The sequence below is a fragment of the Manacus vitellinus genome, unplaced genomic scaffold (assembly GCF_001715985.3).
Source record: "Manacus vitellinus isolate BGI_N305 unplaced genomic scaffold, ASM171598v3 scaffold_26_pilon, whole genome shotgun sequence".
Lineage (NCBI taxonomy): Eukaryota > Metazoa > Chordata > Aves > Passeriformes > Pipridae > Manacus > Manacus vitellinus.
In genome coordinates this window covers 9,884,741-9,901,636 of record NW_021939960.1, presented here as the reverse complement: position 1 = coordinate 9,901,636, position 16,896 = coordinate 9,884,741, and the positions used below count along the sequence as shown (strand labels likewise).

The window sequence follows — 16,896 nt, the reverse complement described above, 5'->3', positions numbered from 1 at the left end:
CATGAGAGAATCACTCATGAGATGGCAGTGAGGCCCCATCCTTCACATCCTGCCAGAAGCGCCCGGCCACGCCGCCTTCCCCCAGCCAGGCTCTGATACACTCACTCACATTGGGTTGTGCATAAATAATCCAGTTGCCTCCACCCTGTTCCCAGGGCTGCTCTCCAAAACGAGGTAGGGTATCAGAAGCCAGAGTAGCAAAGCTCTCCGGCTCTCATGGGGGGACAGGCATCTACCCAGAGATGCTCGATGCTTACGGGTGGTCCAGTTAACAACCACCTATGACAGAAGGACTCTGGGAGAGTCAGATTTGTACCTGCAGAAGGTGGGGAAAGATCTCCAGAGAAAATAACAAATGGATGTTGTGACACTGACCAGTGTTTCTAAAAATAAATTTGAACCAGAAGGTCCCACACAGTGTGAGCAGCCACGTGGCTTTTCCTCCTGTGCATACTCTGACGATTCCAGTGCCCCAGTCCTAAGTGAGTGAGTCCTTCCCCGGGGGTGGCTTTGTTCATATTTTATTTAGTGCACTTAAGGTGACATTTTCTACAGCTGTCACAAGTGAGGTGGCATTTTCTGCATGGATGTTGGCCCAAGCAGGGAAGGTCCCCAGCTGGAAGATGCTCTTGGCCCATGTGTTCATAGCCAAGCTAAGAAGCAGAACTCCCATAAGATTCATGAGCAACCCAGTTCTTGCCTACAAAAGAAATACAAAGACAACTGTTGAGTTTAGACTGGACATCTACAGCATGTGAAGCATGAAGCTATTTGAATGTAAACATTATAAAAATAGGAGGCTTCATTACCGTTAATATTAGCAGCATCTTAAGCAGGCTTTAAGCCACAAAGGCCATTCTGCAGATGCTTACCAAGCTTTGATCCATCAAAAACATTAACATCTGTGCAGCCTCAGGAATGTGAGCAAGAACTGGGACTAAGCCTAATTTTACTCATAACCTTTATTTCACTGAGCTGGGGAACTTTTCCTGCATCCAGAAACCTATGAAAGTTGAGCTGCTGAAACTAGATGAACAGGAGCAGGGTCTGGGAGAAGCTGAGCAGGTTCAAGACCACTTTTGTCACCATTTGGAGCCATGATGGCTCCAAATTTCACAAAGACAAACTTTCATACAAGCACCTTCCACATTCCTGTGCCTTCAAACACTGATAAGAACAATATCAGACTTCTGTCTTCTCACTTCACTACATATTGAACTTTTAACAATCCAGAAAATCCCCTTTTTAAACACTGGGGCTGATTGTTTTCAGCATTTTCTGGATCTAAAAGAACTTACCATATCCTTGACCATCAAGTGTCCAGAAGAAAATGCAATCGAGTTAGGAGGTGTTGAGACTGGCAGCATGAATGCATAGGAGCATCCTATAGTTCCTGGTATCATTAAATAGAGGGGATTTACTTTCAGACGAATTGCCTGGAAAAACAGAAAGGAACAAAAATTGCACCTTGGAGATTTGGAGTCACAGACAGATGAATCAACGAATGCAAACAGCCAGTGCACCATAGGAAGTCCTGTCCCACACTCTGTCATAAATAATCATGTATCTCACCAACAGTCTGAAGGATTGTTATCCTCCAGTGTCCATGTTGTGCTGCAGGCACTTGCTTTGTTGCTCCCAAGGATTTCAAAGTGCCTGAAGCCCAGGAGCAGGAGAACTACACAGTGCCTGTCCCAGCACAGACCCCACACAAACCTGCCCACCCAAGGGGCAGGGCAAGGGGGGGACCAGAGGAGCAGCTGGGTTTGCTGTGGGACGACCTTACCAGCTCTGCCAAGACAGGCAGAAAGATGATGATGGTGGCGGTGTTGCTGGCAAACTCCGTGAACAGGGCGATGACAACCGTGACCAGGATGACGGCCACGGGAGGGGGCACCCCCTCCAAGGGGTGCAGGCGGCCTCCAATCCACACAGACAAACCAGACTCCTGCAGAAGGGGACAGCAAAAAGGAGAGTCGTCCTCCTGCACCCCTGCAGGGGAAGTGGTCCTCTCCTAGAACAGCAAATGACACACGAGACCCTCACCAGCCCCTCTGTCCTCGGGGTGTCTGACAGTAAATAGTTTGCAAGGAGTTGTAACCTCCTTGGCTATCTGCTGTGTGCTGTTGTCACTTGGGGTTGAGAAACATATCCTTTGAGTGAGGTGACTCCACTGGCACAAGTTTCCCAGAGCCAAGAGAACCCCAAGTGGCACCAGGATAAAATCCAACCCTGCTGGGCAGGATGACTGCCATGTGGCATCTGTGGTGGGTCTCACCTCACAGCCCTTGGCCATGGCAAAGCCTCCTCCAAGAAGCAGGATGATGTTCCAGGGCACGGTCTCTTGGGCCTTTCTCCAAGTCAGCAGGGGCTGTGTCTCTGTGTTTGGTGCTGGACAAAGAGGAAAGCCCCATGTCACACCCACCCAAAGATGAGCATCAGTCATCACCCAACAGAATGACATCATGGGCTTGACAGCAGCACTGAAGCTCACTAACTGCAAGATGCTGATAAAATATACATATGGAGCCTCTCAAGTTAATTAAGACAATTAAAAGACCATTTAACATTGTATCGTATCTTAAAAAGAAAAAGGAAAAGAAATTCTAGCATTAGAGTTTTCTTTGGGGCTTTCTTGAGGGAACATTTAATATCAGGTTAATTTTCTCTCTGCAACATAAACATTGTCTTCAGCAGATGGGAGTCCGTGGAAGGAGGACATTTTCTGCCATTTGAATTACAAAGATGTTATTAATTTTCCACTTGTCGTTCAACAGCCAGCGAGTTTTTATAGCAGAGAGTTCCTCTCCCCTGAAGGCCATCTCTTAATATGTGATGAAGTGAGCTCTGTCATATGGAAGGATGCACTAATGGGACTGTAATTTTCTGTTGAACAAGGGCACATATTTTATCCACAGGAGGCCTGATTAAACATCTTCCTGTGTATGGACAACACAACAAATGTGCATGACTCAGAGCAGACGGTATTTTGTTCCCACAGACCCCAGGCAATGCTCCATCATCTACAAAGGGCCTTCATCAGCTGCTTCTCCACATTAAGACCATCTCTTATTCCAGGAGGCTAATGAATTAAAATTTTTATCTCATTGCAACTCAAGACATCAAAAGGCTCCTGGTACCAAAACCTGATGGAGAGTTTGAGCTTTAGGAGTTTAAATTCTAAATTGTTCTAGGAACTGAGGAAGTGAACCTATTTCTGAGTATGGACAACCAGCCCAGCTCTGCCCTCTCAGAGGTTCATGCTCCCCTCAAAGGACAGGAGTTTTTGGAGAGTCAGCCACCAAACCTCTGTTCCACAATCAGGTCTGCTACAGACAATCAACACTGATTTCAGTTTGCTTTACCCCACCATGGCATCACCCCTGACAGTTACATGAGCAACTGAGTCATTCCTGCCATCAGCAGCAGGGCAGTGGCTGCTAAAGCTCCCCTGGTACTTCAGAAAAAAAGCCTCTGTTGGATCAAATGGCACCTTCAAGTCACGCTGCTCCAGACAGCCAGTGCTGCTGCTGCAGACTGGGGCAGGTCCAAGGGGGGATTATCTTGGCTCTTGCTCCACGCCTGCCCTGCCAGGACACAGGCAAGCACAGAGTCCCTGCCCAGAGGGGTCTCCTGCTCACCTTTCAAGTCAAACCACCACCTGAAGGAAGGCTTTTGTGAAGGGAAGAAGAACAGTATAATCACAATGGTGATTCCTGTAACTGCATCCGAGATAAACCTGTCCAAAAGCAGCAGAGACACATGTAAGAAGCACAAGCCTGTAGAATTACAAAGTTTATGAGAACAGGGATTTACCAAAGAAGATTACAAGTTTCCACCTGGTTTGAACAATGCTCCTTGTTCACTGTTCTTTTCTTTTTTAATTCCGTGTTGAGCTGCATTTCTATGGTGGGCTGTGAAACCCCCAGAAAAGCTGCCCTACAAAAGTAAAAACCAAGATCTAATTCCCACCACACTGATGCTCTGGGTGTTCTGATTGTGGAGTTTCCTCAGTTCACTGCAGGGAGGAAGAGAGGCAGAGCCCAAACCAGCTTATTTATATGAGCTCTTTGCAAAATGCTCAAACTCTCAGACTCCATCCAGTAAAGAGCTTAAGCATGTGTTAGATTGTAAGGAGCTGTTAACTGATGAAGAAAAATTCTGTAGCTACTTTGTTATATTAGGGAATCATTTACTAAACTAGGGCTTTATTTGACAAAATAACAAAACTTATGAAGGTCTCTCCTGTTAAGAAATAGCAACACCTTCTCAGAGCTTTAGCATTCCCCAGCTGCTGTATCCATGAGCTTGCCAAACAGACAGGAGAGCACCCAGGGGTCAGCTCCTGCCATCTCTTTTCAGCCTCCAGACCTCCAGTGAAATCGATATATTGCATAAAGAATTCAGTATTTCATTGTAAATGTACCTATAAACAACACTCTCAACGTTAAGTCCTAGGGATGGCCTCAGATAGACACATCCCAACTTCTCACTGGCTTCATGTACCTCCTCTGGGAGACAGAAACAAAGTCAGCTCTGCTACTTCATTCTCAGTTTAATTCATTCCAGGAATCCCGAGTAACAGTGTCAAGCAGTACAATCAGAAACCCAGGAATCTCAGTGACTTGGAAATGCTATTGAAAAATGGGACAGTGAAATGAAAATAAAGTCTTACCCTGGTGCAAACAAGCTTGCCCAACCTGGAATGAATTTAGGATCCCTGGAGAACAGCATGATTGCAAACATGCAGAAGAAGAAGAAAATTGCCTGTTCTGCAAACCTGAAATGGAAAGAAATGAGTTTAAAATGCTGATGTGCCAAAAGGGTGGATCCAAGCTAGGACAAGTATCCAGCTCCTGCTGAAGCAGGTTGGGTGAGAAAGGAGGCTGGTTTTCTAAAAACAACCACAGTGAAACACTGGAATAGATGTTTAAAATCTCTCTGAGCACAAGCAGGGGCATATCAGCCATTGGGAAGAGGCGGCTTGTGCTGATTTTTAGTTATGGGGCTGCTAATCAAATTGGTAGAGCTCAGCTTAATGGACTTGCCCACTCCTAGATCTCAAAGTGGGACTTTGATTCTTTCAGAGACATTTTGCAGGCTGCTTGATAATGTACTGAATGGAACAAATAAACCAATTTCTTTCATTTACAGCACAGGCACAGACAATCGTCTTTGAAGAGCCACTCCATGTTCCACACAACAGCAATAATTACAATGTCAATAGCACGGCACAAACGTTGCTGAACCTTCCCAGTATTGCCCTGAGTATGAAAATATTATTTTACAGATGGGGAAACACAGATCATTTAAGGATAAAACCTACAGTTTCAACAACCCTCACAAGCCCTGGCTGACTAGACTATCAGTGGCTGGTTGGACATATCCAGAGGTTGATTTCTAGAGATACTCAACTTTTCCTGCTTCCCCTCCTCTTTTTGACATTTCTCCCAAGTCTAAAACTCATGTTTCCTTCTGCTGGTGCTGTTCTCCAAAATATGATCCCCATCATTTCAATCTGGACCAGCTTTTTCTGTCTTCACCCAGCTAACACAGTTGAAGGAGTTATTCAGAAAAAATAATGTATTCCATGACATGGATCTGACTACTTTCCATATACTTAAGATTTCTTAAAGTATATCCACAATCCATTTGATTCATATCCATCATATGATTCACCAGCCTTTCAAAAAAATGCCTCCTGCTTTGTAGGACAGGTATTCACAAACCTTGGAAATTCAGACTGTGTTGGTTAGCACCTAATGCACAGGACTGGGTTTGCTCCTGGAGTAGAAATGTCACAAGTAGTAATTAAACAACCCAGCATGAATTCCCTCTATAATAAGAATGTCATTCTTGAGAAGATTTGAGTGCAAGCTGCTGTTTGCAGCTATTCGTGTCAGCAAAGGTGAAGAGGCTGGAGCATGCAAAAAGCAACCTCCAGCATGTTACAAACGGGCTGAGTGGAAATACAGGTATAATTTTCTTCTAAAAAAACCCCATTCTCACCAGTCCTCCACTCTTAAGACAGGATGTTTCCAAACCCACTCAATTTCTTTCTCATTTCCATCCCAAGTTTACAACTCACTTTGTTGGACCCAGTTTCTGATAGTCCTCCTTTATCACTTCCTTGGCTCGGGCTTCTGCATCCACTCTTATATTTGACTTTTTTGTTTTCCAGCCTCTGCCAAGAAACACAGTTACATTTTTACATACCTCTGACATATGTGACACGTAGTAAATGCTGCATTTTCTACTGCAGCACATTCATGACTCAGTGTGCTTCTCCAGTGCCTGCTCTGCAAGGTCCAAGGAGCTGCACATCTCTGGCAGCTCAGTTTGTGTTATCTTCAGGTTATCAAGACTAACAGCGAAGGTCTCTGGTGAGATAAAGGCAATAAGGCCCTATTTTATACATCCTTTGTCTTTGCATTCATAGGAGGGAGACCCTGCAGAGGTGAGGACGTTTCCTCTCATTTGAATTCTGAACTGTTTCCTCCAGCATGGGCTGTGATTGCCAGATGAAAGCCCCAACATTCCTCGTCTCTGGCAGTTACCTACTTGGGCAGGGCGACGAGGGATAGGGTGACACAGAAACTGAATCTGTCCCTTCAATTCTCAAGTCACTTGTAATTTCCTGGGTGATCCCAGGATGCTGCTGAGGATCAACAAAAATGTGAGGAATTTCTAAGTGGCCAGGAATGTTAATGTGCTCCTGGCTAAGCCTCTTAGCCCGGCTGCACTGACCCAACACGCTGTTTGCTCCTTTGTACCATGTGCATACAAGTGATATATTCATATCTCACACTGCATCTCCCATCACACCCCATGATAATAAACCTGGTTTCTAACTCTGCCTGTGACCTTGATTAAACCTACAAACCCAATTTGCTGCATCAGATGCATCTGCCCATCCCTGTGGTGCCTGCCCTTCCTTAATTCATTTACTGCTTCAAAGGGATATCGTGGCTGGATCTTCTGTATGGATGATCATTCAGAAGCTCCTGCACCTCAAGTAGCTCTGCCTGCCCCTTCAATGTCCTGTTTTTCTTTTTGGAGGGGGGGTGTTATTAACAGCAGCCTCAGCTCAGCCAGCCCATACCTGAGGCTTTTAATGGCTTTGGGATTCAAGCAAAGCCGAGCTGCTCCTGGAGCCTGGGCTGTGCTGCAGACAGACACCAAGGAGAGAGTCCAGCCCCTGTCCCCGAGTCATCACAGCCAAAACATCCCAACAGGCTCCTGTGGAGCCTTGGCTGTACTTGTGGAGCTTTGCAGTGTCTCTTCCACGTGCCTTGCCCCTGGGGAACACTGGTATCTGCGCTGGCCCAGCTATCCCAATACAGCCGGGCTCTGGGCTGGCAGGGACAGGCCAAACAAAACACAAAGCATCACGTTCTCCAAGCCCAAGAGCAACTTTGCATCTCACCAGGGGCTTTGGCCTCTTTCCTCACCTGATGGTCAGGGGCTGTGCTGGGACAATGCCCCAGCCCTCACCACAGGACACGGGAATTCAGGCTCCACACTCCACGAGCCCTGGGCATGTGATGTGGAGCAGAGCAGGTCTCAGCCAGCCAAGCATCCCAGGGCAGCACACAGAGCTTCCTGAGAAGCCCCACCAGCAAGTTAAGGACCGGCCTTTGGCATCTTCTGGATTAAAACTTTCCCACTGATTTCTTTTTCCTGCGTCTGAGACAGTGTAAATATTTGGACACCTGTCCTCTTCTCTGCTCCCCCCATCTCTACCCACCATTTGCATTTTAAACTCAAAATAACAATTACAGACTTTTCTAAATGTTACAAATTCCGTAGGGTCCCCGGAGGAAGCAGGACTCTGTCCCTGTTACTATCACACATGAGAGTGTGGAGGGGTAAAAAGGGCTCCACATGAGCAGCATGCCAATGCTGCAATTGTTTTAAGTCCTGTACACTGGGGGTTGCATGTGTCCAGCAAAGATTTACTGGAAAAACATGTTATTCTCAGTTACAGATTAACACGTTGTTGTAAAATTAAGCCCTGTTGTGAAGTAATCTGTTCCAAACCCAAGTTTCTGCCCCAGGAACAAAACCTGGCTCTTGTATGTTCTAGGAGATTTTTACTTCTTATTTCAGGGGAAGCAAGATTTCATCCTGGTCCTCCAAGCTAGATCCTACTTTTCTTTTTTCCAGTGAAAGTCTTCCCCTGACCTCCACAGACCCAGTTCAGGCAGTAAAACAACCACTAAAAACTGTATGTTTAACTAAATGAATATAATACATACTCTGTACACATATGTGTTTCAGTTGGATAAAGTATATGTAATTATAAGATATCTTTAAAACTTTCCTATTGTATATCAGCTTTTTAAAAGTAGATGACTTATAGGATGAGCATGCTGGAGTTAATTATAAAATCCCCTCCTTTCAGGAGATGATCCTGGGTGGTATCAGTAGATTTAGGATGAGAATCAGGATGAACATGTATTTCCCAATGCCAGTATAACCAGACTACATATATGTATAGTGCATATCAACATACCTCAGGTTAATTCCTCCATACAGGATGGAGATCCATAGCCATCCCATGAGAAGAAAAATCAGCATTAAAGGAAATGCAAACATAAACCAAGAACCAAAGTTCACCACATCACATTCTGGAAAATAACTAAGCAAATGGGAAAAATCAAGTTAATGCAAGAAGGGAAAGCAAGCCTTGCATTTATGGGTAAGCAAACATCTGAAATCAGCAGTGAAATATCCCACAACCCTGCCACTGTGCATTTAAAAGCTATTGCTGGGTGTGCCTTAGGAGTCCTCTGGGCACCAGGAGATGTGGGAGCATTGTGTTGGGACAATCCCCCAGGATACCCTGCCACCCCCATCTCACCCTGCCCTGCTGTGTGAGCCTGCAAGGAAAGATCTGGAAATCTCTCTTCAGTGCTTTCCTACTCCTGAACAACCAGGATTAAAACCTGCTACAACAACTGCTGAAGAGTCTGAAGATGAACCTCACAGGGATGCTGCAGTGCCCAGGAGAGGCTGCAGGTACTTATTTAAAGAGGCCAGCAGAGTTAAGAACTATCTGTGGGCACTTAGGCTGGCACAAATCTCTGCTCCTATGCACATAGGAGGAATCTTTCCTAACTAAGAAAACAGGCCAGAAGTGGTGGGTTCATTATTTTTCTTTCTACCATACAGCAGTAGCTATAATTGCTCACAAAACACTGCACAGCTTGATTCATCAAAACAGTTAGCAGGTTAATTGCAGGCGTGGAGTCAAGTCCCATTAAATTCAGTGGGTTTAAGAGCATCAATGAGGTGAAGCACATATGCTCCAGTTTGGCTGACAGCCTGCCTGGCTACACTGGAAACCTGCTTATTACAGCTAAGGCTACTGCAACTACTCTTCTGCTTTCATTTTCCAAAATGTTCTGGAGCAGCATGACTTTTCCAGACCAGGGAATTGCCTACAGGGATGGACAACATGCCTCTGTCTTCCAGGATTTACAAAGCTCCCCAGGATAGCCTGCTATACCTCTTCAGCTGTCCCAGAAGGATGAGGTTTGGTGCAGTTCCCGTCAGTGTTGCTGTACCTCCAATGCTGGCTGCATATGGGATTGAGATGAGGAAACCTTTCCATATATTTGTTTTGTATTCCTCCTCTTTCTTTAAGTCTGAGAGAGCATCGCTGGAAATCTCCTTCTCCTCCGACAGATCTTTGCTTTAAAACAGTCCAAAAGAGAATCCGGTGAAAGCCCTGGTTTAAATACAGTGCAACCACTTCAGAGCCTTGACAGAAGGAAAATTCCCAGTTTTTAAAAATCCAAGCTAACACTGTCCCCAAGGACACCTGAGCTGCAGAGGGGTCCTGCTCAGTGAACCTCCACGTGGGACCAGCAGCCTTGCAGAGGGCAGAGCACCCCCAGCACCCATCTGGAGGAGCTGAGGGTGCCTGTGCCTTGCCCAGCCCCTCAGCAACTTGTAACCCTGAGCATAAAGTCCACAGGACTGCTAAAAGGGAAAACACCTAACATTTGATAGCACCAAGAGGAAAGAAACATCTGTTCCCATGTCCCTGAAAAGATGCTTTCTTCCCATCCTTGTTATCAAAGCAGGGCCATCACTAGTGTGTAAACCCTGGGGGTGGGGGGGTGGTTTAAATCATCAGCTTCACACATTTGATGTTCCTGAGAAAACCAAGGCAAAAATCCCCAGCAGGAGACACCTCTGGCTATGATTTCAGAGTGGCTGAAAAAAACCTCTGCAACAATTTGGACATGCAGAGGGACACTGGACACACAGAGGAGGGCTTCTGTCATCAGGCTGCTAGTGACTGGGGTGTTCTGGGTAATCAAAACATTGCAATGATTGAATTTCAAATTCCTAAAACTTGCTCTAGCTCAGGGGATAATTCTCTCTCGACTCTCTAATACAAACTTTATAGTTAACTTACTCCTCAGTACTTGCCAGAAACTGCATCTCAGTTGGTACAGTGTAAAGTTTATTCTGCTGTAAAGATGCTGAAAAAGAAAGATGAGGACTTTAAAACAGTTCAAAGCATCTAGAAAATTCTCCTTGACCCAAACAGAGGGACAGAGGAAACAACTACCATTGTAGAGGAGGGGCTGTGCAGATGAAGGGTGAGTTCACACCAAGGGGATGGGGTCAGGAGCCCCTGGCAGGGATGAACGAGCCCATCTCCTCCTGCCAGCGCTCCGGTCCCACCACAGCACCAGCTCCTCCTCCAACACCCACAGGCACTCGGTCCCTTTACTATTTCTGCCACAGGTCAGGCTTTGGGATCTTCTAACACAGTCAGGAGTTTCAGGGCATCCCTTATCAAGTCATGGGTTTGAGGTGTTTTTTTTTTGGGGGGGGGGAGGATTAACCATAAGTCATTCTTAGGAAGAAACACTATTGGGCCTGATGTATCTGTAAGGCAGGTCCCCCAGGGTACAGCAGGAGCACTTCCTGTCACTGAGCTTCATTCCCATGGGATGAGAATTTTACCCCCTGTAGACATCCAGTGCAGTCACCATAAAGCTGTGATTTCCTCTTTAAAGATATTTGGGGATTAGGTTTTGCACCAGGTCCTCCAAAAGGCACCCTGGCAGCAGGGACCATTCCAAGCCCATCATCCCCTCCACAAATGACAGACCCCAGAGGCTGAGCCAGCCCCTGGCACAAGTTTAGGGCCACCCCGGGGAGACTCTGTTGCATACCCAGTTCCCAGGGACCCTCCTGCACACTTCACATGGGCTCTGCCTCGCTGTCCTCCTTATTGCCAACCACAGGGAACACAAGCAGGACTCAGGAGCCCTTGAGGAAAGGGATGTTTTGACCAGTATCACCAATGCTCTGGGAGTTACACACCACTCAACTACAGATACCCATGGGAGAACTCCGAAATCAAAAGATGGAAATGCAATACAATCAACCTTTGTTACCAGACCTGACATTAAGGCTCATGGCATTTGCAGTCATGGTTTGACCTCCTGAGGTTGGGAGGTGTGCTATCACCCCCCATTTTCCATGTTCCTCTCAGGACTGGAGCACTTTTGAGTTTTATCCATCTTCAGCCTGGGTGGCTCTTCCCCATCCCAGCTGGCTCTGCTGCCTTTCCTTGTGCTCTCTGTGTGGTTTTGGGTCCTGAGGTCTGTGTCCCTGCACGTCCCTGGGCTCTGCAGGCCCCTACATGCAGAGTCCAATTCCTGGTGCTACCACCCCAGCAGTCCCCAAATTTCCTTGCACCCCTCCTCAGCCTGGAACACCATCCTCTTCTACCCAATATGCCCCAGAGACCTAAAGCAGGGCATGGAGAGTGGCCAGTGGTCAAAGTCTCTGGGCTCACTCATGTGTGTGCCAAAGACACCGACCTTGTTCCAGCCCAGTGAACCAAGGATTTTTGCAGTGTCATGTTTTACACATTGTTAATTTACTGAATTGGAGTTAATTGGCTTGGGCACACACATGCTGAGCTTTCATCCCAACCTTGCCACGATGGAAGGATGTAATTAGAAGGATGAACATTAACCTGTGGTTGACTGTTGATCCTCCAATGCATTTAGTCCAAGGTCTCTTACACTCCTGTCCCAACTCAAGCCTATTCCTGGCTCTGCAAAGACATACTTCATTCTGCCTCAATGTTTTTCAATTCTTTTTCTCCCTGCTAAGCCCAAACTCCCATCCCATCTGGCCAGGACCATCTGTGAGTTCTCTCTCAAGGAAGGTTTGCAAAGGTAACCATGCAAAGAAAAGCCAGGCATACTGCAGAGCTTTTCCTACAAAACCCATAAAAAGGAGTTGAAAATGATTACAAGTCCGTAAGTCAGAAGAGATCAAGGATAACTGAGGTTGGATCTGGCTGTGCACACCTCTCACAGAGCAGAATGAGGATTCTTGTGGTCATTTCACCAAAATACCTCATATACCTTAGAGGCAGAAATGCTCTTTGTAGATAATTTTGGATTCTCTCATCAGGAAAAAAATGTGACCAACTGATCAGAGATCACTCAAATTCTGGCACTGTGTGTGTAAGCAAAGCCCTTCACAAAGCTGGTTTCATACCCTCGTTGAGATTTCTTCAGAAAATCAAATGCTTTTACATGACACATTCTTTAATATATTTTTAATTATTATATTTAGCCACCCAAGTATTTTTTAATCTCCTGGACTCTACCACAGGGTTATGAAACCAAGTTGATTTGCAAACTGACCTTATCATATGCCATTGTACATGTTGTCTTCCACATACAGCCCTCTTAGCAAATAAATGTCTTTTTTGGAACAGAGATTATAATTCAGTTGGATTATAAAAACTTGTTAGAACTGTGAATCAAGTATACCTTTTTCTTAAATGCTTGTTCCTTACATTCATCAAGGTTTCATCAGGTCTGTGAAAAAAACCTCACTGCAACAGCCCTGACTTTTGAAAGTCTCTACCTTAAAAAAGAAATACATCATCACGCCATCCCATGATATTTGCAAAGCATCACTTTATTCATTCTTCTACCTGAGTGCCTCTCCCTTTGCCTTTTCTGGCTTCTCTCACCACTGCAAGCGTTGTGAGTCAAGGATGTTAATTCTGTGCTTGACAGTGTCTAGGACAAGGGGGCATCTTCCTTGTATGTGTTCCCAAACTCTGCTGTATTTACAGTCACAACTACACAGTCAAATAATTTCAGAGGTTGGGGTCAAGAAGGTTAAAAGCAGACTGACAAAACACAATGCTTCTACAGAACAGGAAATCATAGCAAGAAAGTCAGGGGGGTTGATTTTAATAGATGTGAACAGTCAAAAATTCATAAAGTAAAGGTGATAAAGCAACCTGGAGTGCAAATATCTCATGATTGCTAGATGTTAATGATGAATGATTAATTATAACTTTATTAGAGTGTGCATGTTTGAGTCTTCTTCTGGGGACTCATTTATCTGCCTTAGGACTCAGTGGGAACCAAAAAGCCATTGCTTTTAAATCACAGAGACAGATGAATTACTAATTAGTGCAAGGAGAAGCTGTGACTGCTGCTCCAGCTATCAGCAATAGCTGCCAAGGGGACTCCAGGAGTTCAGTTATGGCTTGCTGTTTCTCATCACTGCCTGCCAGAAGCCCAGACTTCTGCTAAATGAGAGGGCTGAAGGAAGCCCTTACCTGACCACATGCCCTTAACCCAGCCTGTCCACGGCCTGCTCAGGAATGGCACCAAAGAGTAGCATCAGGATGGAAAAATCAAAAAGCACTTAATAAACAGGTATTTAACCTGCCAGCCTTCCCCTGAGTCCTTGCTTTCTTTTCCAGCTCAGGCTCCAGTTTCATGGGGGAACAAACAGGAAAACAAGAGGAGAATGCACCAGCCCCAAGCACAGGGCAGCCCTGCGTGCCACAGGGAGGGACCCAGCCTGTCCCTGCACCATTGCACAGCACTCATCATCTGCCCTGCCTGCAGCCCTCCCTGGCTCCTGCTATCCCCTCAGCAAGGCACCCCCACAAATCCCACTGTGCCACAGAGCTGGATTTTAACCTGTGCCAGCAGCAGGTTTGTGGAGCAGGTTGGCTGGGCATCAGTGCTTCCTGGTTTTCCAGGCAACCCATAAGCATTTCCTCCTGCAGGACATGAGGAAGGGGCAAGATAAAAAGGAGTTTTATGCCTATACTCTTCCACCGTGGGAATAGTGTGCATGAAAGTGGGACCAGCACTGAGACTGAGCTGCAAGCTAAGGAATGTGGTACTTGTGCCAGTGAGGTGGATAAAATGGGGCGTATTTGATGGCAGCAAATCCAAAATCCACTCAGCTGGCTTATACTACTGCCCTGTCTCAATTACCTTGGTTTTCTTCATTTTCCCTGCTCAAATCCTTAGATGTGTCTTTCTCCCCAAAGAGGCTTTTTAAAATTGCATTTGCAATTGGAAGCATCATAGCAGTGGAGGCAGTATTACTTAACCACATGGACAGGAAAGACGTTGTCAACATCATCCCTAAAATTAGTCTGGAAGAGAGAAAAAAGGAAAAGCTGAATACCTTCAGTTTGGCAAGTTCTCTGACACATTACAGCTATAGGAGGAACAGCTCACGAGCAGGGATAACAAAACCAATAGCAAAAAGGACTTCTGAGACCATCCTGTAACTGGACAGGGCACAGACATGGGGTTGAACCAAATGATTCTCCCTGTGCTCCACGGCCTCTGAGCAAAGGCAAACAGCTGAACAAACTCAATAAGCTGGAGAAAAGAGGGTGTGGACAGACCCCAGTATGGGAGACATTGCATCAGGGACCAGCACAGCAGCTTCCCCAGCCCCTGCAGCTCACATCCCCCCAGAGATCCCCCTGCTCCCGCAGTCACCTGGCTGGCTGCACTCCCACCAACATGAGGACCCGGAGCGCGATCCTGCGGTGCAAATTCCACTCCTCGATGGCCGAGGCCATGATTAAGCCGCTGAGGAAGAGGAAATTGGTGTCTAAAAAGTATTGTGGGCAAACTTTGTTAGATGGGAGGATCCCCAGGAAGGGAAAGAGGACGATGGGCAGCAGAGCCGTCACGGCCAAGGGCAGTGCCTCGGTGCACCAGTACAGGGCCATCAGCAGGATCACATAGAGGCATCTTCCTTCCTGCAAAAGGAGGAGAGGAAAAGTGAGACGTGACATTACAGAGGCACTTTGTCACTTAGAGGTACTTAGACAAGCAAAATGCACCAGTTACTCCTTCAAGGATATAATAATATTCCTCCCAAATCATTTCCATCAGGCACAACATCTTTCCCCCCTGCATTGTGTAGGCGTTCAGGACTTGCACTGACTCCCTGAGACCACAGAAAAACCCAAACCCTCCTTGGTTGCCTGAACTTCCCCTGGGCTGCAGGGTGGCAGTGCTCAGGGGCATCAACCAAGTAACCTCTGGAGAGCCATGTTTGGGGTCTAATCCTCAGCAGGCACTGCTGGTAACATCCTCAGGTGTCCCAGGGTCTGACCCATTTAATGTTTGTGCTTTCCCTGCAGCTTCCACAGACCGTGCTCTGCACGGCTACGGACAAACAGCCTTGGGAGGTGTGTGTTCCCCACATTTGCAATAGGCAGTGCACAGAAAGGTTTCTTTCCTTGGATTGGAGCCTCCCGAGAGATCTGTGAGAAACCATTCCATGGCAACCCCTCCTGGTGCCCGCGGAAATCAGTAAATCAAGCTCTGAGGTGTCACACGGCTTCCTGCGGGCAGGGAGCTCGCCCTGCCTGGCACTGCCCTGGCACACAGCGTGGATCCATCCATCCATCCACCCAGGAGGCACAAACTAGACCAAAGCCATTTGTCATGGCAGCCATGCCCAAAGCAATGAGTGATGGAAGGAAATCTGGGGAGCAGCCCCAAGCCCAGGAGGGGAGAGCCCTGGGGGGGAACCCAGCCCAGAGCTGGGCTTAGTCACCAGGGATATTGTCAGTGACCATGTGGCAGAGTGCCCTCAGCACTATAAATAAGAGCTGAAAATCATTTGGAAGCCATGGAACTATTTATTTTATCACTTTTCCAGCTTGTTGAGCAGGTTGAATTGCTACTCAAAGCCACCTCTGTCCCTCTGCTGGGACCTTCCTGCCCTGGACCGGGTCTGGGCTCGCTGGGCTTCTGCGAGGGAGACGATGGCTCTGCTCCCTGCCATGGCTGGGAACAGCAGGGGCTGGGGACTGTGGGGAGCTGAGTTTTGGGGATAACATGGTCTCAGCCACAGCACCTGAGGGTGCAGCACAGCCACCACCTGCCTACAACCCAGTGCAGACCTGGGCTGAGTGGGGTCAAAACCAACATGGATCTGTCCTTCAATACATCTGCAGTGAGGGTTTGAAAAGTGGTCAAAATGACAGAAGTTGTGATTTGCTTTCAGCACTTCGGCTTTGCATTTACAAGTGGTTCTGCCAGTACTGCTCCAGCACTTCAGTGCACGTGGAAACATGAGCGCTGCAGAGCTGAGCACAACTTGATTTTTTTTTTCTCCATACATTAATTATAGTGGTGCCAGAGCTTCACACGAAGTTCCCAAGATCTGGATTTAAAGAGTGCTTTCAGACCTAATTTTAGATCCCAGTAAAATGACATATGAGACAGTGTGAAGTAAAATCCTCAGGCTCCCAGCTCAGCCCTGGCAGCTTCACTTCCCCCAGACCAGCAGGACCAGAGCAGCAAAGTTGGCAGAGCCAAACTTTGCAAAAATAAGGGGTCATGTTTTAAAGTGTTTGCACACTAGATTAGTGATTTCATTCCTGTGGCAACTGATAATTCCTCTTTACTCTGGTTCTTTTTATACACCAAAGAAATAGCTTTGCTCTCATTAAGCCCTTTTCCATTTGATCTCCAAGGGCTGTATAAATAATTGTTTTTCTCCCACTGGCAAAATATTCTTCCGTTTCCTGGAAGGAAAGTTGCACCAAAGTCAGCT

General features: G+C 46.6%; 1 protein-coding gene across 1 annotated transcript; it reads right to left on the bottom strand.

Moving 5' to 3' along the window:
* Window positions 1-505: 505 nt before the first annotated feature.
* On the bottom strand, window positions 506-15,085 carry SLC13A3 (solute carrier family 13 member 3). Its single transcript, XM_029960320.1, has 12 exons — window positions 14,820-15,085; window positions 14,301-14,464; window positions 10,430-10,496; window positions 9,512-9,697; window positions 8,516-8,641; window positions 6,089-6,184; window positions 4,676-4,780; window positions 3,642-3,739; window positions 2,279-2,391; window positions 1,787-1,948; window positions 1,299-1,436; window positions 506-700 (listed from the first exon to the last, which is right to left on the bottom strand). Exons 1-12 carry the CDS (start codon window positions 15,053-15,055, stop codon window positions 515-517), a joined length of 1,677 nt encoding a protein of 558 aa, XP_029816180.1. The 5' UTR covers window positions 15,056-15,085; the 3' UTR covers window positions 506-514.
* Between the last annotated feature and the right edge of the window lie 1,811 nt (window positions 15,086-16,896).